At 43.1% G+C, this 24,591-nt stretch overlaps 2 protein-coding genes across 2 annotated transcripts; both read right to left on the minus strand.

Annotated features, from left to right (window-relative positions):
* Positions 1 to 3,088: 3,088 nt before the first annotated feature.
* Positions 3,089 to 14,563, minus strand: phb2 (prohibitin 2). The gene is made up of 10 exons (NM_001141404.3): positions 14,490 to 14,563; positions 12,314 to 12,446; positions 12,132 to 12,216; positions 11,935 to 12,014; positions 11,572 to 11,756; positions 7,142 to 7,271; positions 6,855 to 6,958; positions 6,620 to 6,697; positions 6,193 to 6,269; positions 3,089 to 3,603 (listed from the first exon to the last, which is right to left on the minus strand). The coding sequence occupies exons 1-10, from the start codon at positions 14,508 to 14,510 to the stop codon at positions 3,582 to 3,584; spliced, it is 915 nt and encodes a 304-aa protein (NP_001134876.1). The 5' UTR covers positions 14,511 to 14,563; the 3' UTR covers positions 3,089 to 3,581.
* A 1,703-nt stretch (positions 14,564 to 16,266) lies between these two features.
* On the minus strand, positions 16,267 to 22,947 carry LOC100286589 (phosphodiesterase 6D, cGMP-specific, rod, delta). Its single transcript, NM_001146528.1, is given in 5 exon segments — positions 16,267 to 16,817; positions 17,082 to 17,187; positions 17,309 to 17,434; positions 18,346 to 18,434; positions 22,759 to 22,947. Coding segments are annotated over 5 exon segments (471 nt in total). The 5' UTR covers positions 22,827 to 22,947; the 3' UTR covers positions 16,267 to 16,735.
* Positions 22,948 to 24,591: the final 1,644 nt, after the last annotated feature.

Below are 24,591 nucleotides of genomic sequence, written 5' to 3' on the forward strand. Positions count from 1 at the left end.
CTACTTAAGTACCTTACACCACTAATCTTCTTACTGGAACATAAAAGCTTCAGGAGGACTTGTAGTCCAACAAAGTAAATAGATGAGTTCTCTCCCTGTGGGGGCACATAACCACAACCAGATGCTAGAGGCTGATGCTATGCAGCCCATAGAAGGGGAGCAGTGGGGGTCCAGATTCAGAAGCAGAAAGCAAACATTTAAGTGGGAGGAAAATAGTCTACATGTACAGTGCATTCGGAAAGTATTCAGACGCCTGGACTTTTTCCACATTTTGTTATGTCACAGCTTGATTCTAGAATGGATTAAATAATTTCCCCCCCTCATCAATCTACACACAATACTCCATAATGACAAACCAAAAACAGGCATTATACATTTTTGCAAATGTATATATACTGCTCAAAAAAATAAAGGGAACTCCAAGTCAATCACACTTCTGTGAAATCAAACTGTCCACTTAGGAAGCAACACTGATTGACAATAAATTTCACATGCTGTTTTGCAAATGGAAGAGACAACAGGTGGAAATTATAGGCAATTAGCAAGACACCCCCAATAAAGGAGTGGTTCTGCAGGTGGTGACCACAGACCACTTCTCAGTTCCTATGCTTCCTGGCTGATGTTTTGGTCACTTTTGAATGCTGGCGTTGCTTTCACTCTAGTGGTAGCATGAGACGGAGTCTACAACCCACACAAGTGGCTCAGGTAGTGCAGCTCATCCAGGATGGCACATCAATGTGAGCTGTGGCAAGAAGGTTTGCTGTCTGTCAGCGTAGGGTCCAGAGCATGGAGGCGCTACCAGGAGACAGGCCAGTACATCAGGAGACGTGGAGGAGGCCGTAGGAGGGCAACAACCCAGCAGCAGGACCGCTACCTCCGCCTTTGTGCAAGGAGGAGCAGGAGGAGCACTGCCAGAGCCCTGCAAAATGACCTCCAGCAGGCCACAAATGTGCATGTGTCTGCTCAAACGGTCAGAAACAGACTCCATGAGGGTGGTATGAGGGCCCGACGTCCACAGGTGGGGGTTGTGCTTACAGCCCAACACCGTGCAGGACGTTTGGCATTTGCCAGAGAACACCAAGATTGGCAAATTTGCCACTGGCGCCCTGTGCTCTTCACAGATGAAAGCAGGTTCACACTGAGCACATGTGACAGACGTGACAGACGCCGTGGATAATGTTCTGCTGCCTGCAACATCCTCCAGCATGACCGGTTTGGCGGTGGGTCAGTCATGGTGTTGGGTGGCATTTCTTTGGGGGGCCGTACAGCCCTCCATGTGCTCGCCAGAGGTAGCCTGACTGCCATTAGGTACCGAGATGAGATCCTAAGACCCCTTGTGAGACCATATGCTGGTGCAGTTGGCCCTGGGTTCCTCCTAATGCAAGACAATGCTAGACCTCATGTGGCTGGAGTGTGTCAGCAGTTCCTGCAAGAGGAAGGCATTGATGCTATGGACTGGCCCGCCCGTTCCCCAGACCTGAATCCAATTGAGCACATCTGGGACATCATGTCTCGCTCCATCCACCAACGCCACGTTGCACCAGACTGTCCAGGAGTTGGCGGATACTTTAGTCCAGGTCTGGGAGGAGATCCCTCAGGAGACCATCCGCCACCTCATCAGGAGCATGCCCAGGCGTTGCAGGGAGGTCATACAGGCACGTGGAGGCCACACACACTACTGAGCCTCATTTTGACTTGTTTTAAGGACATTACATCAAAGTTGGATCAGCCTGTAGTGTGGTTTTCCACTTTAATTTTGAGTGTGACTCCAAATCCAGACCTCCATGGGTTGATAAATTGGATTTCCATTGATTATTTTTGTGTGATTTTGTCAGCACATTCAACTATGTAAAGAAAAAAGTATTTAATAAGATTATTTCATTCATTCAGAGCTAGGATGTTATTTTAGTGTTCCCTTTATTTTTTTGAGCAGTGTATATATAGAAAATAAAAAATGAAATATCACTTTTACATAAGTATTCAGACCCTTCACTCAGTACTTTGTTGAAGCACCTTTGCCAGCTATTACAGCCTTCAGTCTTCTTGGGTATGACGCTACAAGGTTGGCACACCTATATATGAGGAGTTTCTCCCATTCTTCTCTGTAGATCCTCTCAAGCACGGTCAGGTTGGATGGGGAGCGTTGCTGCACAGCTTTTTTCAGGTCTCTCCGGAGACGTTTGATCGGGTTCAAGTCCGGGCCACTCAAGGACATTGAGACTTGTCCCAAAGCCACTCCTGCGTTGTCTTGGCTGTGTGCTTAGGGTTGTTGTCTTGTTGGAAGGTGAACCTTCGCCCCAGTCTGAGGCCGTGAGCAGGTTTTCATCAATTATCTCTATACTTTGCTCCGTTCATCATTCCCTCGATCCTGACTAGTCTTCCAATCCCTGCTGCTGAAAAACATCCCTACAGCAATTAAAATGTCTAGTCTCATGGCAAAGGGTCTGAACACATATAAGATATTTGGTTTTTTTTAAAACCTGTTTTCACATTGTCATTATGGGGTATTGTGTATAGATTTCTGAGTGGGAAGCCGAATTGACTCAATTTTAGAATAAGGCTGTAACGTAACAAAATGTGGAGAAAGGGAAGGGGGCCTGAATACTTTCCAAATGCACTCTGTTCGATTCCCATCTCATAGGTCACCAGGGAAGCATATGGTAGTAACAACACATTCAATCCAGATGAGCAGTCATGTAGAGGCATTAACGTCACTGTAAATGTATAGCTAAAGACCCCTAGTACAATAACAGGCTGTACTGTTATCTAAGATGTATGATTAAGTCATGGGAACATTGCATTTCTCAGAAAGTGGAGAGAGAAAAAAAAAAGACATTTTGTACGAGTACTTTCCTTACATAGGCCTAATGTGTTTTAAAACAACAAAATGCACCCACACATTAGGTCATGTGAAAAGGCATTATGAAATAAAATCAAGACATTTGTGCTGTCCCTTTATTTTCAGTCATGTCTCAATCTGCTGCCTTCCTTTCCACTTCGAACTAGTAGTAAGCTGTAAACAGTGCAGTTGCATAAAAAAATAATAAGACTAAGTCATCATTTCACCTTCATTTTACAAGCACATCTTCAAATATTGTTTATTTTTTTTATACACCATTCCAGTAAAGCATTTGTCCAATCAAACTCTGATGCATTTGAATCCCCAAGAGTCCTGCTGTCCTCAAAACACATGAACACATCTAGGGCCAGACATAACATGTAGAGTTCCTTATCTATTTCATTACAGCATCATCTGCACAACGTATTAATAACAAAGCAGCTGATTATGTCTTAGAGGCTAGTGCTATTTGGTTTGAATCCACAAACATTGATTTCAGATCCTTTCTGGAGTGGACCATGAAGATATTATATAGCTGCAGGTTCCGCCTGGCCCTAGCCATGTCATGCATACAGCACTAGCCCCATAAGTCAACTTTACAGAGCAATCCGATGCTTTAGAGTCTTCTCCAGTGAGTTGGTAAGCCACTTGGTTATACAATCAGAGATATAGGCAATTGGACAGACAGCGACAAACTGGTCTGAGCTGTGGATGGAGCCTCAGACAGGTGGAATGCTAGAGCCTACTTCTTTCCCAGTGATAGACTGAAACACAAGCAAAGGGGGTTGTACGTGTTAATGATACTGTATAAAAATTAAAATGTATATAATATTTAAAGTGCTCTAAAAAGTACAGGGATAACACAATGAGAGATGATAGTGTCGGAGAGAAAAAAATAAGTACGATTTTTAATGGTTTCTCCAAGGCTCTGACAAGACTGATTTCAATCAAAAGTGCATCAATACACACGGGGTGGATTGGTTACTTTGCTGAACATATGGTACTCCCAGGATTTCTGTGTAATACAGTGAAGGAAAAAAGTATTTGATCCTCTGCTGATTTTGTACACTTGCCCACTGACAAACAAATGATCAGTCTATAATTTTAATGGTAGGTTTATTTGAACAGTGAGAGACAAAATATCAACAAAAAACCCCAGAAAAACACGTCAAAAATGTTATAAAATGATTTGCATTTTAAATGAGGGAAATAAGTATTTGACCCCTCTGCAAAACATGACTTAGTACTTGGTGGCAAAACCCTGGTTGGCAATCACAGAGGTCAGACATTTCTTGTAGTTGGCCACCAAGTTTGCACACATCTCAGGAGGGATTTGTCCCACTCCTCTTTGCAGATCTTCTCCAAGTCATTAAGGTTTCGAGGCTGACGTTTGGCAACTCGAACCTTCAGCTCCCTCCACAGATTTTCTATGGGATTAAGGTCTGGAGACTGGCTAGGCCACTCCAGGACCTTAATGTGCTTCTTCTTGAGCCACTCCGTTGTTGCCTTGGCTGTGTGTTTTGGGTCATTGTCATGCTGGAATACCCATCCACGACCCATTTTCAATGCCCTGGCTGATTTGACGGTACGTGGCCCCGTCCATCGTCCCTTTGATGCTGTGAAGTTGTCCTGTCCCCTTAGCAGAAAAACACCCTCAAAGCATAATGTTTCCACCTCCATGTTTGACGGTGGGGATGGTGTTCTTGGGGTCATAGGCAGCATTCCTCCTCCTCCAAACACGGCGAGTTGAGTTGATGCCAAAGAGCTCCATTTTGGTCTCATCTGACCACAACACTTTCACCCAGTTGTTGTCCTCTGAATCATTCAGATGTTCATTGGCAAACTTTAGACGGGCATGTATATGTGCTTTCTTGAGCAGGGGGACCTTGCGGGCGCTGCAGGATTTCAGTCCTTCACGGCATAGTGTGTTACCAATTGTTTTCTTGGTGACTATGGTCCCAGCTGCCTTGAGATCATTGACAAGATCCTCCCGTGTAGTTCTGGGCTGATTCCTCACCGTTCTCATGATCATTGCAACTCCACAAGGTGAGATCTTGCATGGAGCCCCAGGCCGAGGGAGATTGACAGTTCTTTTGTGTTTCTTCCATTTGCGAATAATCGCCCCAACTGTTGTCACCTTCTCACCAAGCTGCTTGGCGATGGTCTTGTAGCCCATTCGAGCCTTGTGTAGGTCTACAATCTTGTCCCTGACATCCTTGGAGAGCTCTTTGGTCTTGGCCATGGTGGAGAGTTTGGAATCTGATTGATTGATTGCTTGCTTCTGTGGACAGGTGTCTTTTATACAGGTAACAAGCTGAGATTAGGAGCACTCCCTTTAAGAGTGTGCTCCTAATCTCAGCTAGTTACCTGTATAAAAAACACCTGGGAGCCAGAAATCTTTCTGATTGAGAGGGGGGTCAAATACTTATTTCCCTCATTAAAATGCAAATCAATGTGTTTTTCTGGATTTTGTTGTTATTTTGTCTGTCACTGTTCAAATAAACCTACCATTAAAATTATAGAATGATAATTTCTTTGTCAGTGGGGAAACGTACAAAATCAGCAGGGGATCAAATACTTTTTCCCCCTCACTGTATAACATGTATGAGGAATGAATGACAGGCTTTTGGCACCAGGTTCTGTCTCTGTTTCTGTGAACAGTTACATATGGACATTGAAGATCCTTGGCAGCATTAAGATAAGCCAGGAACTATTTCAGTGTGATACAGTCTGACTAGTCATTTCGACTCCAGTGACCAGGCAAAAGCAGTGAGATGGAGAGCAAAAACCGGGGACGTGTTCATTAGCGCACACGTAACAAAATGTTTAAAAATGTTTTAAGGACAAGTAGCATTTACTTATAGATAGTCCCTCCCTGTTTCAGTTTATGGTCTTCCATTTGGTGCTTAATGAACACCCCTGGTGGCCATAGGCCTATGCTGTGAAAATGACATAGCATGTACACTGGAGGCAATGTGAGAAGAGCAGTCATTAGCCATGGTTTTGCTAAAAGTCATGTTCTCTTCAAGCTACCATTAATGCCAGTATGGAGCTGCTTCAAAAAACTCAGGGCATATTTAGGGAATTTGGTGGAATTCCTACTTTTCCATGGGAAATGTGATAATATATTCCTGCACTTTTTCAATAATGCCATTGATTTTTCCCAGCACCTGTACTGCACTACACAGTGTTCAAAACTGTGGATGTGAACATTCAACATTTCTAACCTTGCTTGAGGCAACTGAAACAAACCATCTGGGCGGTGTTGAGCCATGCAAGAGAGGACAGAGCCAGACTAGGGCATGATGATATGAGATTGAAGCAAAGAGAGAGTGAAGCTGAGAGAAACATACTTGTTAAAAGAGTCGTCTTGAAGGTTAAGGACCAGGTTGTCTGCGGAAAGGTACACTTTGTTCTGGGACGTTGCCACCTGAAAGACAATACACAGAGAGACAAAACACACAGTTGAAAACAAAGTGTCAGAGAACTAGTCTTGTAGCAGCTCGTAGCATAAGGGAAACAGCCATCCTTCAGGCCTAATAATACTGATATAACCAGCTAACTGCACTGCGGGTTACCATTGGTTCTCATTGCAAACAGCTACAAAAAAACACAGGCTGCTAAAATGACTGACCCCATTCTTACTGGAACAATGTCTGATTAGAACAATAACATCACAGAGCCTCTGAGGATGAGTAACTAATTCCGCAATACCTAATTAATAAAGTATTTCTGTACAATTATCATGACAGTCATTGATATCCAGTATATAGAACTCACCGTCTTAGCAATGGCCTGGGCAGCTCTAATTCGTCGAAGCTTCAGGTATCCAGGATTCTTTGTCACTGCTTGTCCCAACTACAACAAACACAGAGCCAGAATCATATAACGTGCTAAAGTCAATAAAAAAACAATTGTTGACTAGAATAATCAGCCTGGTGTTTGAGGTTGTGCAAGGTCATGTGAAGACGAGGGGACAGGTCGTCCAAAGGTTATGGTGAGATTAATGTTTTACCATCTTGGCAGCCTCTGCCTCTCCCTCCGCCTGGATAATCTTATGTCTCTGGTCTTGTTTGGCTTTCTCCACGTAGAACTGGGCTCTCTGGGCCTCCTGCTGGGCTGCGGAGACAGACAAGCTTTGTTTAAACACCACGCGTGCACACACAATCTACTAACACACATTAGTGCACTGACTAACCCACACACAGAAAAAAAAACGAAAAAAAAACAGGCAAGTTATGCATCCACAGACAGCCGTATACACCCCAACACATGCGCACACAAGATGTGGCAGATACATACCAACTTGTTTGGCCTCTACGGCAGCTGTGTACTCTCTGCTGAAGCTTAGCTCTGTGATGGCCACGTCATCGAGGATAATGTTGAAGTCTTTGGCTCTCTCAAACAGCTCTCGGCGAATCAACAATGACACCTACACAGCACACAGACGGTTACAGACAAGAAAAGGGCAAAAAAAAATAAGCGTTGGTTTACGTTTCAGTCTATTTTAAAGGGGGCTGAACTTCCTGATTTAGCCTCGTTTTTCCAGCTTGGTCATTAAGAAATGCAGCGGCCATGACTGAAGCCAAACGAGAGTTGTTTTGGGGGATAATGTGGGTGTCCCTTCTAGACAACTTGAAACAGTCGAAATAGGTCTTGTGTCAAAGTCCGCTAGGCTAGCTAGCTTGAGCTAACCAACTTCTTTCGCCAATTAGCTTCAGCCGGCTGGTGTGCGACAATGGCAAAGTTGGTTTGACATTTTATAGCCCATCTCTGGGAATTGTTAGGGACTGTCAATAAATTACAGAATCTAAATGGGAAAATATTTTCATTTTGCACATCTTTACAGGGATGAAAACTGGTGAGGGCTCAAAAATGTGACTTTTTTGGCACTAAAACGTCAAAAAAATCCCTGCTAGGGGAAATACAGGTTTTAACTAATTAAACAAAGAATATGATCTACATGATCAGTCTCTGTGTGTAAAACAAAAAAAGTGTTAATGTGAACCTAGCTAAAAAAATTTTTTTAAAGAAAGCAATCCAATGTTATTTGTTGACTAGACTTTACTGCAAATGATACTCAAGTCTTGAGAAAAAAACAATACATTAATATTGCAGTTAGCCATGAAAGCCTTTATAATAGAAATATTGCACTTGGGGAAAAAACATCTTAAGTAGAAATAGAATAAAACAGGAATTCTATTTTTGCTCTATTATAGTGGCCACTATAGTAGACGTAGATCAAGAGCACAATGCTACATGTGTGAAAAAATAACGTTCACTAAGTAAAAAAAATAAAAGTATAATCCCCTCACTCACAAACAAGTGTTACTGTGAAGTTCAACACAACAAAAGCAATATCTTTGGACTACACATTCTGCCTGTGGACATCTGCGCATGATACCCTTTGCTGGCATAATTGATCTCTTTCAGGCAGAGAGCCTGGCATACCCCTTTTTATCCACTTATTGAAAAAGTGAGAAAGCGGGAAAGTGTGTGGTGTTCCTTTCACCTCTATAGCGGCATCCAGATTAAGCCAGGCCCAGCTCCAGCTGCACTTCATCCATGAATCCACTTGTTTAACAAGCAACGTCTCATTTTCACCGAATTCTCTCATTGTGAAAATTAACCACATACTGTAGAGGGAAAACATCAGTTCACAGATAACTAACTAACTAAATAACGACCTAACTACTAACATTTCACAGATTGCCAAGGTCCAATAAGCAACTAACGCTTTATAACTTGAGGAACGGCAAAGAGTCGTATACCAGTTAATACTTTAGCGAATTGGTTAGGTTACTAACATTAGCGCATCTGACTTTATTAGCCATCTAATTTTCACACCATAAACTCAATTATTTGATCAGTTAATTTGGCTAATGTTGCTGATCATTTCTCTGGCTAGCTAACGGAGAATTCGATCCAGCTAGCAAGATACTTAACGCTAACAATACTTGTTCCGCCACACTTTCTCCCTCACCTCAAACTTTCCAAATGCCAGTTGTTTTTCGGTTACAGCTCATGAAGTACGCTTCATCACCCTCTTGCCCTCGTCTCCGTGGTCAGGCTTCTCACCTACCTCTTCGTTATCGTTCAGGGGACGCGCTGCTGTAACTGACAAACTGCCTTTCCACACTCCCGCTGTATTTCCAGTGTGCTCTGATCTGGAAACTAGAAAATGGGTTGTCTCTTCAGTCGCGTGCTGCATTCTGTTATGTAAACGATTGGCTGAGCGTTAGATACAGCCTGAATTGCTCTAAACACCCATCACTCGTTTGCTAACAGCCAGTAGCGATCCAAAGTTTGTATGTGAAGATTACTTCGAAAGACGCAGACATTGTTGTTCCGAACTCACTTCACTCGCACTAAGAGAGCAAGAGTTGCACCCCTTCTGAAAAAACCTACACTCGATCCCTCCGATGTCAACAACTACAGACCAGTATCCCTTCTTTCCTTTCTCTCCAAAACTCTTGAACGTGCCGTCCTTGGCCAGCTCTCTTGCTATCTCTCTCAGAATGACCTTCTTGATCCTAATCAGTCAGGTTTCAAGACTGGGCATTCAACTGAGACTGCTCTTCTCTGTGTCACGGAGGCTCTCCGCACTGCTAAAGCTAACTCTCTCTCCTCTGCTCTCATCCTTCTAGACCCATCTGCTGCCTTTGATACTGTGAACCATCAGATCCTCCTCTCCACCCTCTCCGACCTGGGCATCTCCGGCGCGGCCCACGCTTGGATTGCGTCCTACCTGACAGGTCGCTCCTACCAGGTGGCGTGGCGAGAATCTGTCTCCGCACCACGTGCTCTCACCACTGGTGTCCCCCAGGGCTCTGTTCTAGGCCCTCTCCTATTCTCGCTATACACCAAGTCACTTGGCTCTGTCATATCCTCACATGGTCTCTCATATCATTGCTATGCAGATGACACACAATTCATCTTCTCCTTTCCCCCTTCTGACAACCAGGTGGCGAATCGCATCTCTGCATGTCTGGCAGACATATCAGTGTGGATGACGGATCACCACCTCAAGCTGAACCTCGGCAAGACGGAGCTGCTCTTCCTCCCGGGGAAGGACTGCCCGTTCCATGATCTCGCCATCACGGTTGACAACTCCCTTGTGTCCTCCTCCCAGAGTGCTAAGAGCCTCGGCGTGACCCTGGACAACACCCTGTCGTTCTCCACTAACATCAAGGCGGTGACCCGATCCTGTAGGTTCATGCTCTACAACATTCGCAGAGTACGACCCTGCCTCACACAGGAAGCGGCGCAGGTCCTAATCCAGGCACTTGTCATCTCCCGTCTGGATTACTGCAACTCGTTGTTGGCTGGGCTCCCTGCTTGTGCCATTAAACCCCTACAACTCATCCAGAACGCCGCAGCCCGTCTGGTGTTCAACCTTCCCAAGTTCTCTCACGTCACCCCGCTCCTCCGCTCTCTCCACTTGCTTCCAGTCAAAGCTCGCATCCGCTACAAGACCATGGTGCTTGCCTATGGAGCTGTGAGGGGAACGGCACCTCCGTACCTTCAGGCTCTGATCAGGCCCTACACCCAAACAAGGGCACTGCGTTCATCCACCTCTGGCCTGCTCACCTCCCTACCTCTGAGGAAGCACAGTTCCCGCTCAGCCCAGTCAAAACTGTTCGCTGCTCTGGCACCCCAATGGTGGAACAAGCTCCCTCACGACGCCAGGACAGCGGAGTCAATCACCACCTTCCGGAGACACCTGAAACCCCACCTCTAAGGAATACCTGGGATAGGATAAAGTAATCCTTCTAACCCCCCCTTAAAAGATTTAGATGCACTATTGTAAAGTGGTTGTTCCACTGGATATTATAAGGTGAATGCACCAATTTGTAAGTCGCTCTGGATAAGAGCGTCTGCTAAATGACTTAAATGTAATGTAAATGTAAAGAAGGAGGCTCGCTCAGCTGGTGCTAGCACATGCGCAGATCAAATACACCCCACTGGAACGCCGATTAAGGTGTTTACATGTCCCAATAATTCAAAAGATTGCTCAGAAAAATAAGGTGTTTTAATCAGCGTATGCTTACTTCGATTTTTACCTTACGCCAATTAAGTTGAGCAAGGTGTTTACATGAGTATCGCATAATCTGCCTACTGCCATAGTCAGTTTAATATCAAATTATTGGTAAACCTAGTCATTGAAATTTAGAGCTATTGACATTTGAAAAAATATTGTCCCATGTACATTGTGTAATTCACTGATGGTCCCTAACTAGCCCCATAGGGATATCAAATGTCAAACCAAATTGACCATGGGCATTACGATCGGGTTATGTGCAGCTGCGCTCCGAATTGATGATTACTTGGGTGCTGCCAGCTGTCGGTAGGGTTGAAATAAACAACCCAAGAAATACTGTTACAGTACCCTTCAATCCATGACATACATTTTTTTCATATTATCTCCCAAATCTCAGTTGTGGACGAGAATGAATTTATGACCAGAATTATCCTATTTACACCTTGTCGTCAATTTTAACACTAGAAAAAAATAACAATAAAAAAATTAATAAAATAAAAAATCTGACCCATATGGATGCCACATAGGCCATTTTCAAAACGAGAAGTTGCTTTTTAGGGACAGTCACTTTTAAAGCAGAGACTGGTTAGGTACACAACCTTTGTACAATATAATCCTGAGACTGTGTGGCAGTACCGGTGCTCTCTGAATGATGAGATTTAGGCTACCTGTGCGAGTCACTCTGCCATACCTGTGCTCTCTGAGTGATGAGCTGCGAGGCATTGAACTTGGCCACCACGCTCTTCAGCACCTCGTTGACGATGGAGGGTAGTACTCTCTCGTCATAGTCCTTCCCCAGCTGCTGGTACATGGCAGGCAGGTTGGCGGCCACAGGACGGGACAGCACACGCAGCCCAATGTTAATCATCTGCAGATCTATAGAGGTAAGAGAGACAGGAAGAGAGAAGTCAGTGCTGTATCTTCCTTTACCTCATCTTCCATCTTTACTGATCTGAAAGCCTCAAATCTTTACTGATCTGCTGGACATAATGTACTGGTCTACATGTATCCATACTGGAATCAAACTCATCCCCCTATTTCAGCAATCATGTACCTTTGCTTCCAGTTAGTGAAGCAATCTTCCTGGGCCTGGCTCTGATGTCATAGATTATGGGGTACTGGATCCATGGTATCCTGAAGAACAACAAAAACAGTTCAGTTTAAATATGGTCATGTGAATTTAGCTTTGCGTCAAGCCAACTGATCATGACAACCCTGGCTTCATTATAAACCCCTGGAGTGTAGGCCTACCTGAAGTGTAGTCCTTCAGCCAGCACTGTGTCCATCTGCATCCCCCCGATTCTGTTGAAGATGATTGCTCTCTGACCTCCATCCACTGGGAACAAACCATTCCACACAACGTTAGTGGGGTGCACTCATTATCATGATAATAGCGTTACCCATTTCACTACCAGACACTAGGTTAGGCCTACCTGTGAATGTAGCTTCTTTGACCCCATAAGCCAGAGCTCCAGCCCCAATGAGCAGCTTGAGGCCTATTCCTGCTCCCTTGCCCCCTGCGCCAGACATACGACTGGCCAGGTCCCTCAGGTTTGTCAGGAAACGCTTGGGAAGGAAGAAAAAAAAAATGTCATCTCAGGTGTTGTTGCTATTGGACAGAGCTTATGTCTTCAAAAAATATTACAAGGCTTCTTTTACCACTATTTATCATCAGGTCAGTAATGCACTGCACATTAAGTGTTTTGGAGGGCTTGTTGTGATGGTCCAGCTAATTTAACACCATTATCACATCTAGTGGTCTTAAGGGGTACTGTGGCCTGGACCTGTCAGTGTCATTGTCTCCATCTCAAATATTCTTGACCATTTATAGTTAGTGATGCACCGATATTACATTTTTGGCCGATACCAATATCCAATATTTCTTGCCCCCCCCCCCAAAAAAAGATACCGATATTTAACATTTTAAGCATTCTAGTACAGTTATAGTTAAAACACACATGGACGGAGCGGTCTAAGGCACTGCATCTCTGTGCAAGAGGTGTCACTACAGTCCATGGTTCGAATCCAGGCTGTTTCAAATCCGGCCGTGATTGGGGGTCCCATAGGGTGGCGCACAATTAGCCCACCGTGGTCCGGGCCGTCATTGTAAATAAGAACTTGTACTCATTTCGCCTTTAAGTTGTCTCACTGAAATTCTAACTCTCTCAAATGACTGCTCGATCCACACAGCATACATTGTGGGCTAGGTTAGGAATGCTGTGTTGCAAGTGCAGCGCAAAATTTTACGTGGCGTCCTTACGTCAATTACCTATGTTATAAAGGTATGCACGGTAGCTTTGACATCGGTTTTTAACGTCGGCGTTAAACTAGACATCGGGCCGATACCGATGTTGGCATTTTTAACTAATACGTCCGATTCCGATATGTTCACAAATATATTGTGCATCCCTATTTATAGTATTATGGAACTGTGGATTGTACAGGTCTTTGAGTAATGAATGCGCATGTAAACTAGCCAAGTTTAAGCAGCACTTAAACCAATGTTTTCTACATAAACTGATATGCAAGTAACGTGCATGTTAGCTGACAAACGCGCAACTCTGTTTTCTTAAATGGAGGCAGAGTTGAGCTTTCTCAGCTACCTGCATGTAGCATCGAAAATGATGTCACGGGTCAAAATGTATTGGTCGTGGGTTTTTGGAACTACTAAGTTGCACCGCGGCCGCCATGGGATTCTTTAAAAAGTGCATGTAATAATGTATCAGTACCAGTCAAAAGTTTGGAGACACCTACTCATTCAACGTTTCTTTTTTTGGAAAATAATAGTGAAGAAATCAAAACTATGAAATAACATATAGAATCATGTTGTTACCAAAAAAGTTTAAATAAAAAAATGTCTATTTTATATTTGAGATGCTTCAAAGTGGCCACCCTTTGCCTTGACAGCTTTGCACACTCTTGGCATTCTCTCAAGCAGCTTCATCTGGAATGCTTTTCCAACTGTCTTGAAGGTGAAACTGGTTGAGAAAATGCCAAGAGTGTGCAAAGCTGTCGTCAAGGCAAAGGGTGGCTACTTTGATCAATCTCAAATATATTTTGATTTGTTTAAGACGGTCTTGGTTGCTACATGATTCTGTGTGTTATTTCATAGTTTTGAGGTCTTCACTATTATTCTACAATGTAGAAAATAGGAAAATAAACAAACTCTTGAAGGAATGAGTGTGTACACACACACACACACACATACACACGTTATTCCAAACGACAATATTGTCCCATACTTCATCAAGAAACTAGCTAGCTAAAATTTGAGAACTGGCCATTTTCTAGTTGGTTAGGGAGCGATTTACCTAAATTGCCAATAGCAAACCTTCCCTTCCATATGAAATCTAAAAAAGACCTAGCTATAGTTTGAAAACTGGCATAGTTAAGCTTTGCTGAGTGAGGATAGGCAAGTCAGAAAAACGACCTGCGTAGCTATCGTCGTTAGCTTGCTAGCTAAGATAGCTACCTCGATCTCCTCTTTAAATCATAGTCTAACGTTACAAGGCAATAACACACGTTTGTGTAGAATACAAAACTAGTTTCACAATAATAAGGTATGTCTTGACTTTGTCTTTAAGTGTGGTTGCTATTTGAAATACTCACGTTGGGCTCTTTATTCGCCATGCTTGCAGTAGATATCCAAGGTCGTGACCAATGAACGTGTCATCACCATAGAGAATGATAGAGCATGCTAGTGGCCAAAAGGCCGTTTTAGCGATTGGCGAAGCCAATGAGGGCTTCCACCATTTTAATGTAGGCAACTAGGTGGGACTTACAACTCCATTGGCTGATCCCTCCTGGTGACCCTGTCAGAGTCATGTCCAACCGGGTCATGAGGAGGGATCAGCCAATGAAGAAAAACATTGACTACGTCAAAATGCAGATAGCCTCAATGGCGCTGCCCATGCTGTCACAGACGCTATAATGACACAGCTACAAAGAGTCCACTCTCTCTATGGTCATCAGAGACAACTTTGTCCTTTGCACATTCAGGTGAAAGGCTTTCAGGGACTTGAGTTCAATGCAGCTTGAAATTATATAGCTGCCCTCTTGTGGGCTTGTGTGTATTTTATGAAACTGGCTTGTGTTCAATGGAATACATTCAAAGTTAAAGGTAGACTCAGTGATATGACGTTTTTACACTGCTGCTACTCACTGTTTATCTATGCATAGTCACTTTACCCCTACCTACATGTACAAATTACATCACTAACCTGTACCCCCGCACATTGACTCGGTACCGTACCCTGTATTTTGCCTCGTTTTGTTACCATTTATTTTGTAAATATTTTCTCTTTTCTTGAACTGCATTGTTGGTTAAGAGCTTGTAAGTATGCATTTCACAGTAAGGTCTACTACAAGTTGTGTTAGGCGCATGTGACAAGTTTAATTTGATATTACTGAAAATTATAAACGCAAATTGTAAAGTGTTGGTCACGTTTCATGAGCTGAAATGAAATATCCCAGAAATCTTGCATATGCACAAAAAGCGTATCTCTAATTGTGTGCACAAATGTTTTACATCCCTGTTAGTGAGTGTTTTTATTTTGCCAAGATAATCCATCCACCTGACAGGTGTGGCATGTCAAGAAACAGCATGATCATGACACAGGTGCACCTTGTGCTGGGGACAAAGGCCACTAAAATGTGCCGTTGTCACAACACAATGTCAGATGTTTGAAGTTGAGTGTGCAATTGGCATGCCGACTGCAGGAATGTCCAGAGAATTGAATGTTAATTTCTCTACCATAAACCAGTCGTTTTAGATAATTTGGCAGTACAGCCAACTGGTTTCACAACCGCAGACCACATGTAACCACACCAGCCCAGGACCTCCACCTGCAGGATTGTTTGAGACCAGCCACCTGGACAGTATTGGTCTGCAATTAAGCTCTTGTGGGGAAAAACTGCACCCCTGCCCAGTCATGCGAAATCTGTAGATTAGGGCCTAATGGATTTCCTTTTATGAACTGTAACTCAGTAAAAACATTTAAATTGTTGCATGCATGTTTGTTCAGTATAGATACAGAAAGTAAACAGCATAGTGGGTCAATTTCCACAAGAGCATTTAAGCACAAGGCTCAAACTTCCACTGTTTTGGTCCTGTGACTACCATGCTGTATGTGACAGAGAAGTCTTACATCTCAATATCTGCAGCGCTGCGTGTCATGTTCCTAAGACTACCTTTAACAGCCCACAGGTTTATCAAAGTGTTGAGTGGCTGTAGTTAAAATATGAACAGATTAGTTCTGTTTTCACACAGGTACCTTGTGCCTCACTTGGCAAGTATGTACTCCCAGGAGACAAAATATCTTATGCATGAACTTTGTCATTCAGTGACAGTTAAGTCAACTACAAAAAAAAGGCAATGGCTTTTCTTCCTGACATCTTTTAATCCATAATTCATGTAGTAATAAACAGCCTATTTTACAGATTTAGTTCATCTAAAAAAAAAAATCCAAACAATGACAATATCAGCAACCACATCAACTGAAAGCAAAAATTACAAATGCAAGGTTACAAGAGCAGTTTACATCTTAGGGTTACATTTCTGGAATGACAAGGAAAAAATAATGTACAAATAAAATCATTTACATGGTTGTCTGTCATGAGCATGGTCATTGCCCATATATACATATATAGATATTTACATATAAAATGTCTTGTCTGCCAAGAAGCCAGTGTGATCTTGGTTGGATTTTGGTTTCTTTCGTGCTGCTGTCACTGTAGAAGACAAATGCGCTCCTTCGAACATGGCATCCTGTGACCACTGAAAAACAACAATCAGCAGTGTATGCCTGGTCCTCCCCATTTCAAGGGTTGAAAAAAAATTCAAAATGTGTTCCTCTTCAGACGTAGAAAAGTCGTACCCGGGAGGTGCTGACGTGAAGGTCGTCGTCAAAGAACTTGGTCTCTATAACAACATTCCCACTGCAAGGGAGAGAAAAATAAATGTTTCAAATCAGCAAACACTGACCACTAGCTGCAAAGTATGAGGCAAAGCAGTCCCATAAAGGAAATGAGTTTCCTGCCAGTTTAGCATAAAAAAAGTGAGGTGAAGGAATCTCACTGTAGCCTAATGACTTACTCAAGATGTAGCCTAGTGAGTGCATATTGTATACTACTGACAATTGCACAACCCAACTGTAGGAGAATGACCAAAAAGCACAACATTTTTTTGTTGCATATCCTTACGTTAAAACATTTGCGGGCATCATCTGAGACTCTGGCGCTGCCTCTATCAAAGACTGCCATGTGTTTGTGGAGTTGGGAATCACAAAGCCAAACTCAAAGAACCATTCTGCAGGTAGAGGAGAGAGACACACAAAATACATGTAATGAGTGCATTCACTATGCACAGACATTGCATTCTTATTGAGTATATGTATAATAAGATTGAAACAGATGAAATAGACTAGTACCTTCTAAGCATTGGCCTTTGAAGAAAACCTTCTGTTCAAGGCGGAACTTTTCCAGTTTTTCTGACGAAGAGAAATTTAGCTCTCTGGACACAGCTTTGCACTTGAGGATTTTCTTGGGGACTCGAGCTGCAAGGAAATGAATGGGACAGTCAAACTACCAATTAGGAGAGAATAGATGCACTCAACACAACAGCCTGATGTTTACCAAGACCTAGGCTACTTTCTCACATAGATTCTGATATAATTCCTCACTACCGGCATTTTCTGTAGATTCTAATATCAATGTTGTGTATATAACTATGTGCAGAGGTAAATTGATAATCATTTTGACTAGGGTTGGGCGGTATCCAGATTCATATCGTCATACAGTTTCTGAACTCTACGCATTACAAAATGTGCACACAATGGGTACAATTTCCATTAAAAAAAATATGCACAAAACAATTTAGGCAACAGGGATCATGATCGGGGGGGGATTGAATGTCTTCTTTAACCAAAACGCTTGATCTTGACATCAAGCCACTCAAACAAAATGCATAGCTGGAGTCCTGAGCTGGATATAACACATTTGACATCTTAGATGTTATACTCAACTTATAGTTAGTTATAAGCAGAATAGCACGCACTGCTTTTTTCAATCATTCTGTTGACATTTCGAAATACACCGTATACCGGGGTATCACACAAGCCAAATTTTGACATTGGTTAGGGTTCAAGTTCTTGAGGACAAACTGGCAGACTGCTGGGATGGTTAGAATGGAGTGGTCAACAAAGCAGGACTGAGGCCATGGACAGTCATTAATGAAGTGGTCAGAGTTGCTGTGAATGCCTTGCTTCTTTAAAATTGAGTTAGATTTATTTACATTTCCAATTTGATGTCTGTAAATCCTACTGTATATCAATTCCAGTATTTATTTACGTTTAATAAAATCAATCATAAATACAGTGGTCATCTTAGTAGTGGTAGGAAGATATGGCCTAATACATTTTCTACACCAAGAGGAAAGCCGACAGTAAACCTCAGGAGGTTCCAGTACCTTCATGTTCAACCCCAGGAAGAGACAAGTCCTCTGTTCCCTGCCATAGCACCTTCCCAGTCTCAGCATCACGCAGGTTCATCCAGTTTCTGGGAGACCAGGAGTCAAGGAATACTACACAGTCATGGGTTTGACTGGCGGTAGCCTTGTCCAAGTTATTTCTATATGTAGTGCTTGTCTATAGCAAGTGGAAAAAATGTCCCTCAGTGGATCAATGAAGTAATGCCAGTATTCCTCAAGGTGGCACACAAGGTAACAGGAAACCCTGACCCATCAAGCTATGATAGTGGCAGCCAAGTGAAAAAACAATAGGCTGATTTTTAGTTCTCAAAAGATTATATTGTAAAATAATATAGGTCAATTATATTTTCTACATGCTGGTTTTAGTCATTTAAGTTGACTGAGTTTATTTTTGGGGTACAGGGGAACTGGCATGTGTTAAAGCCAAAATTGAAAGCCGGGTAGACCTATTTGCATTCTTCCAAAAATCTTCAAGAGCCGCTGTGTGTGGCCCCAGTCATTTACACCAGCTCTCACGCCATGTTCTTTTATTGGAGTGGCCTATTTTAGTGGATTAAAGCCACCTATGATTATTTAGCTACTACTAGCTAACCTCTTCTAATAGGTCATGTGGTACAAAGCCAAGGCAAGTGGGTAGCAGTACTCCAACTGGTGCAAGTGCTAACGGACAGAACAAAGAATTTCTAACTCAGCGCTGGGAATAAAAAGCCAACTGGAAGATATACCTGTTGTGTCAACTAGAGGGTACTATGTCAGAAGCACCTGACCCCCCTCCCCGTCTCAAAGCCATCTGTGCTGCTCTTCTTCCTCCCGCTCAACACACAGGGAGCAACAGGGTGTCAGCACCAGGCCACCAGCTTCAAACAGCAAAATAATGAAAATGGAGTAAAGTGTCAGTCAAGTCATTCGCCACATGGGATAAACTCTTTCAAACGAATAGGGGCCTTGACTGAATAATGGTCAAATATAAAAAAAAGCAGGAAGGAAAATAAGTCACGCAAACATGACGCGACCAACCTCAACACTGAGCTTGGCTAGCAAGCTACTGTAGAGTAGGGCTGTCTTAGTGAGATGAAACTTGTGGCGCTTTGAACCACTTAAGCCTTTCAAATCTGACTGCAGCCCAGTGAGCCCAGTTGCCTCCCTCCCAGCAGCTTCCACATCCTTCTAGAATGATCAACAAAGTCCACAGTGTGCAGCTCTCATCTTAATAGAAACTTCCTTAGAAAACATGGGCCTGTATAGGCACCCTCTTTCAATCTCTAAATGACTAGGATGCTTTGTGTGAAGTGGCTGTTGGCTGTTACCTAGACAAATTAATTGAACAGTTGTCAGCCCTGCTGGACAATGACTGTCTGGGGGACAAAGCAGTGTACCCAGCTTACCATTTATGAATGAACTGTAATACAAGCTGCTGCTGCTACTTTTTCCAATGTGAATTATCAAAAAACGTGGCCTTCGTGTTAAGCTCATTAACTGGCTGCATAAAAACAATGAAGCCAAATGTTTCCAGTACATGCCAAGGTCATAGACACTTACTTCATAATAGGCCTGGATAGGGTAGTTGAGTTAAAATGTATTCTGCTGCCAACTACAGTTAGGCCCAGTGGCGGAAAAGGTGACGTCTCCTGGATCACACATACAGACATCCCTGGTGCTAAGCAAGGAAGATCTGAAATGGGGGGGGGGCAGACCCTGGTTCCACAACACTTACAGGCTTCTTAATTAGCCCTTATGGGCATGCCAGCCTCCCTACAGCCCCATCCATTTTTAAAGAGTAGCTCCTTGATGCAAAACACATGTGAATGCATGACCAATACACATGCAATAGACACAATAAATGAAAAGGAATAGGCTACATCTCACCAAGTAAACAGTGTAACAATTATTATTTTTTAAATCACAATTGTATCTATACACAGGCCTAATTGTCAAAAACACATGGTTTATGCAACTCATTGAAAAACTTCTACAGTAGCAAATAGCGGAGCCCAGCATCAACTCAGACTACCACTGTTTGGTTAGCTAGTCCTTGTGTTCATAGTTCTGTGGATCAGTTTGTTCCAGGGAAAGATTACATGCAAGTCATGTCCACTCAGGGGAAGCAGAAGCTGGCTGCAGCGCACACTGCATTCCCCTCAGAGGCCAGCCTCCGCCTGTCTTAGGTATATAACAGAGGCCATGTTGAAGCACCGTGCTCCTGTACAGGCCTGGAAGCCCGATGTAGCGTCATAACAAGAAACGGAACGCAACGGAGTCATGTATGGACTTTGTCAGATGCATGTCTAATTAACCTAGCTACTTGTGTTCATGTGCAGTTTTTTCCAATACAATGACCTACTGTAGGGCAATGAAGGGACTACTGATGTTATTCTATAAAATACATTAGTGTACTATGGAAGCAAGGCCGTTCCCATGAATCAAAGTTTTGAATCTGATTAAGCACACTTTCAGGTTATACTTAGTCATTAAAGAACGTGAATATTACACTAGCCTTAGTACACTTTCTAACTGAAAGCAACTATGATACCCTTATCAGTATTCAAACAAGCAAATTGGTGCTGAAGCTGAGTTGTAGCAGGTCCTGTGCTTTCTTTGAATACTCCCCGCTGTGAAGCAACTTCTTTAACCTTCTATAATTATCTTTATTGCGTAAGACCTACAAGTCAAAAAGCCGGTCATGCCAGGGAAGTGTTCCTGTAACCTCAACGCAATAGTCACTATATGGCACTCAGTGATCGACAACTTTGATCAGCTCACCACTGATCAACACAGTTCAAATAAATACACAACTTCTAGATGAATTTGTTGAAAAACCTTAGAAACAGCAGCATCCACAGACTTCCTTCATGACGTTGTAATCACAATTAACCTGATGCTGGTTACCCAACTATCGAGGGGAAGGAAGGAGTTTTTGTTCTTAGCTCAAAGACTGACAATTCCTCACAATACAATTGATTGCTTGGTCTCAGGAGGATCAACTTAAAAACAGCTTGACTGTCCTCTACAATCCAAAAATGCAAGTCAATTAAGAACAAATTCTTACTTACAATGAGGGCCTAGGAACAGTGGGTTAACTGCCTTGTACAGGGGCCGAACATACTTTTACCTTGTCAGCTCGGGGATTCGAACTAGGAACCTTTCAGTTACTTGCCCAACGCAAAAACCACTAGGCTACCCGCCACCCTTAACTGCATAGGCCCAAGTTCTTCACAAAGGTCCTGAAATGAGTATGTGTATGCGGCCAGGGGTCCATGCAGAGGTAACACGCTAAACTCAGTCACCAGACCTGTTAGGAGGAGGACCATAAGGTAGCAAATCCCCATCCTTGCAAATCAAGGATTTAAGAATTACCAGCCTAGAAAATGAAGCCTGCCCAAGGAAGGTCACACAGATCCACAGCCTGTCACAACAGTCAGGATTCTTACCTATTCAACACTGAATATACCCTTAGTACTACCAAGAAATGTGTAAAGTACAGAGTGGAATTAAATAATGGGCCTTCAAAGTTCCATGTTAAGCCGGTGGAAGCAACGCAGGTGTGATTATTCTCGTCCGCATTACTGTACCTATTTTGGGACCAGTGGCTTGTGTTATGTAAACCAGAGAGAGGGCTTCTACCTGAGCTAGGAGATGAAAAAGTTACCCAGAGAAGGTACATCAAACAAGCTCCACTATGGTATGATTAAAAATGCATGTTGAGTTAAGACAGTGATTGCAGGAGGTAAACTGTCAGATTTCCCACTCTGCCCTGCCAACAGCTCCAGTTATGTCCAACAGGTTCAGTATAGATCAACCTTCCAGTCAGACACTTATTTTTTTAATATATTTTTTAAATATTTTAGCCACTGTGCAGGCTGTTTTAATAAAGTAAAGCATTCTCCTGTACAAGTAATAGGCAATGCAAGACAATTAGCAATACTGTTCTGTATGCATGGACAGATACAGGGAGCATCAGCAAACGGCTACCCAAGTTAAATTCAAATCAGAACCAGCCAGCTAACTAGCTATGGCACCCATTTAGCTAACACCTAACCTGTGTGCATGTCCCACTACCTCCTTGTCCAATTTGACTAACTAGCTAGTCAATTTATCCAAAGTTAGCCACCACATAACGTTACAGCTGCAGTGTCTAGCTAGTTAGGCCGGTTATCTAGCTAGGTAACTTGCCAGCAAACCAGCTAGAAGCAGGATGGCCCAGAAAGACACCAGCAACCCCGCTAACGTCAAACTATCAGACTGACAATATTAGTTCGCTAGGTTCACTAACTAATAACTAACTAGTTACGCCAACGTGTGAAAAGCAGCAAGAGCCAGCAAGCAACACCACCTGGCTAGCTAGCTACGGCAGCTAATTTAGATACCAGGCAAACCATTCATTGAAAAGGATACAGTTTAAAACCCTTCAAAATCTCCTTGGCTCTGTCTTCAGTTGAAGACATTATGTCGGAGTCGGACATCTTCAGTTTCTTGAGTGGCTTGTAGCGTTAACTGACAGGCTAGCTAGCTACCAAACTAACGTAAAAGCCCCTGTAAATGGCATGAAGTCCGAGGACTCTGACGATATCGCATTAGCCTGCCGTAGATCCCAATTTAATCTCACTAGTAACTCCTACTGATCCCTTAATCGACCTACCATAAATAGAGTTTAGTCGGAGATTGACAGCAAATTCGTCCGAACACTTTACGCGGTAGCAGAGCACCACACAAAACAACAAATGAAATGAGGCTTTTAGGGAGGGAGTTGGCTGAGGGGACACGCCTCAACTCTCCTCCACCAGTAACCTCACAGATAGAACAATGAGACAGATGCTTCACCGTACGTATAAATCTGAAGCATCCGGTAGGCAATTCCACTCACCACCAAATATGGTGATGAAAGAAAGCCCAGTGGCAAGGCAGTGGGAGAAGATAGAGCAAGGCGGATTTTGGCCGACATTCTGCAAATTTTCTCATCGATTAAACATTTGATCTCAATCATGTTTTCTGTTCCCATTTCTAGAATATGTTAAGAACAGAGTGGACTGTTTTGTAGACTTTACCCTTTGCCAAAGTAAAAAAAAAAAAGGCGTTGTTTAGGAGTGCAAGGGGCGAATTTAGTTATGCAAATACATTCTACAACGTGCCAATAGGATTTCGCTAGCTCGTGCTTGGCTCTGCCCAACCCCTTGTATGTTTTGCCCACTAAGAGGCTGTGTTCTATCTTGGATTAGATATATAAACAGCTTTGGTAACCTTCTTCTTCTGTGGATTTTATATGGCGTCTGGCAACCAACTTTAAGATGCCTTACCGCCACCAACTGGACTGGAGTATAGGCCAGAGAAGGTCCCTTGGAGATCGACAAGTCAATCGTGATCAACGGGTTGGTGACCACTGCATTAGACCATTTTCCTTGTATGACTGGTGGAGGAGAGTCAGGCATGTTCTACTGATGCTGAAAGACAAATTCCAGATACAAATATTTTAGCATTAGTAGATGAGGCTTACTCAGACACACTTCTCTAAATTGATGGGTCATATGAAAGAGAGGCTTTAAACACCCCCCAGCCACATCTAGCTAGTCTAGTCTTCCCTGTGGCTCAGTTGGTAGAGCATGGTGTTTGCAATGCCAGCATGGTGTGTGCAATGCCAGGGTTGTGGGTTCGATTCCCATGGGGGGCCAGTACAAAAAAAAAAAATGCATGAAATGTAATGTATGCATTCACTACTGTAAGTTGCTCTGGATAAGAACATCTACTAAATGACTAAAATGTACCTAAGTGGATGGGTCTCTATTGTCTAGACCTATTGACATGTTCATGAAATACAGTATTCAGAGTCTATATATTACATGTTGAGTTTATATTGAATCTTATTGTTGTGCTTCAGGTATTTGGCTTGTCTGATTAGCCTTCCCTCACACCAACCCTCCCAGGGGGACAGTTTCATCCCCTCTGAGGAGGCAGGGGGTGTAAATAAGCCCTCAGCCAACAGCGAGAAGAGCTGGACAAATCACAGTACGAGACAGAGTATACCACGGGAGGAGAGACTGGCAACGAACTGGACTCAGAGCAGTGGGAGAGGTGACACACATGCAGTAAGGAAGTCAGGCAGGCAGGCACCCACACGCGAACACACAGGCACACCAGGGTTTCCGTTAGCCGGCAGTTGCCGTTTGAAAATATTATAAATAAAACTGTTGACGCCAAAATGAACGGGAGAAAAAACATCCCATTGCAAAATAA

Source organism: Salmo salar, chromosome ssa23 (assembly GCF_905237065.1).
Source record: "Salmo salar chromosome ssa23, Ssal_v3.1, whole genome shotgun sequence".
Lineage (NCBI taxonomy): Eukaryota > Metazoa > Chordata > Actinopteri > Salmoniformes > Salmonidae > Salmo > Salmo salar.

Coding starts and splice junctions, on each gene's coding strand:
- phb2 (NM_001141404.3), bottom strand. CDS start 14,510: ATGGCGAATAAAGAGCCCAAC. Junction 6,959..7,141: donor CGTAGAGGCCAAACAAGTTG/GTATGTATCTGC, acceptor CTGTCTCCGCAG/CCCAGCAGGAGGCCCAGAGA. Junction 6,698..6,854: donor AGGCAGAGGCTGCCAAGATG/GTAAAACATTAA, acceptor TGTTTGTTGTAG/TTGGGACAAGCAGTGACAAA.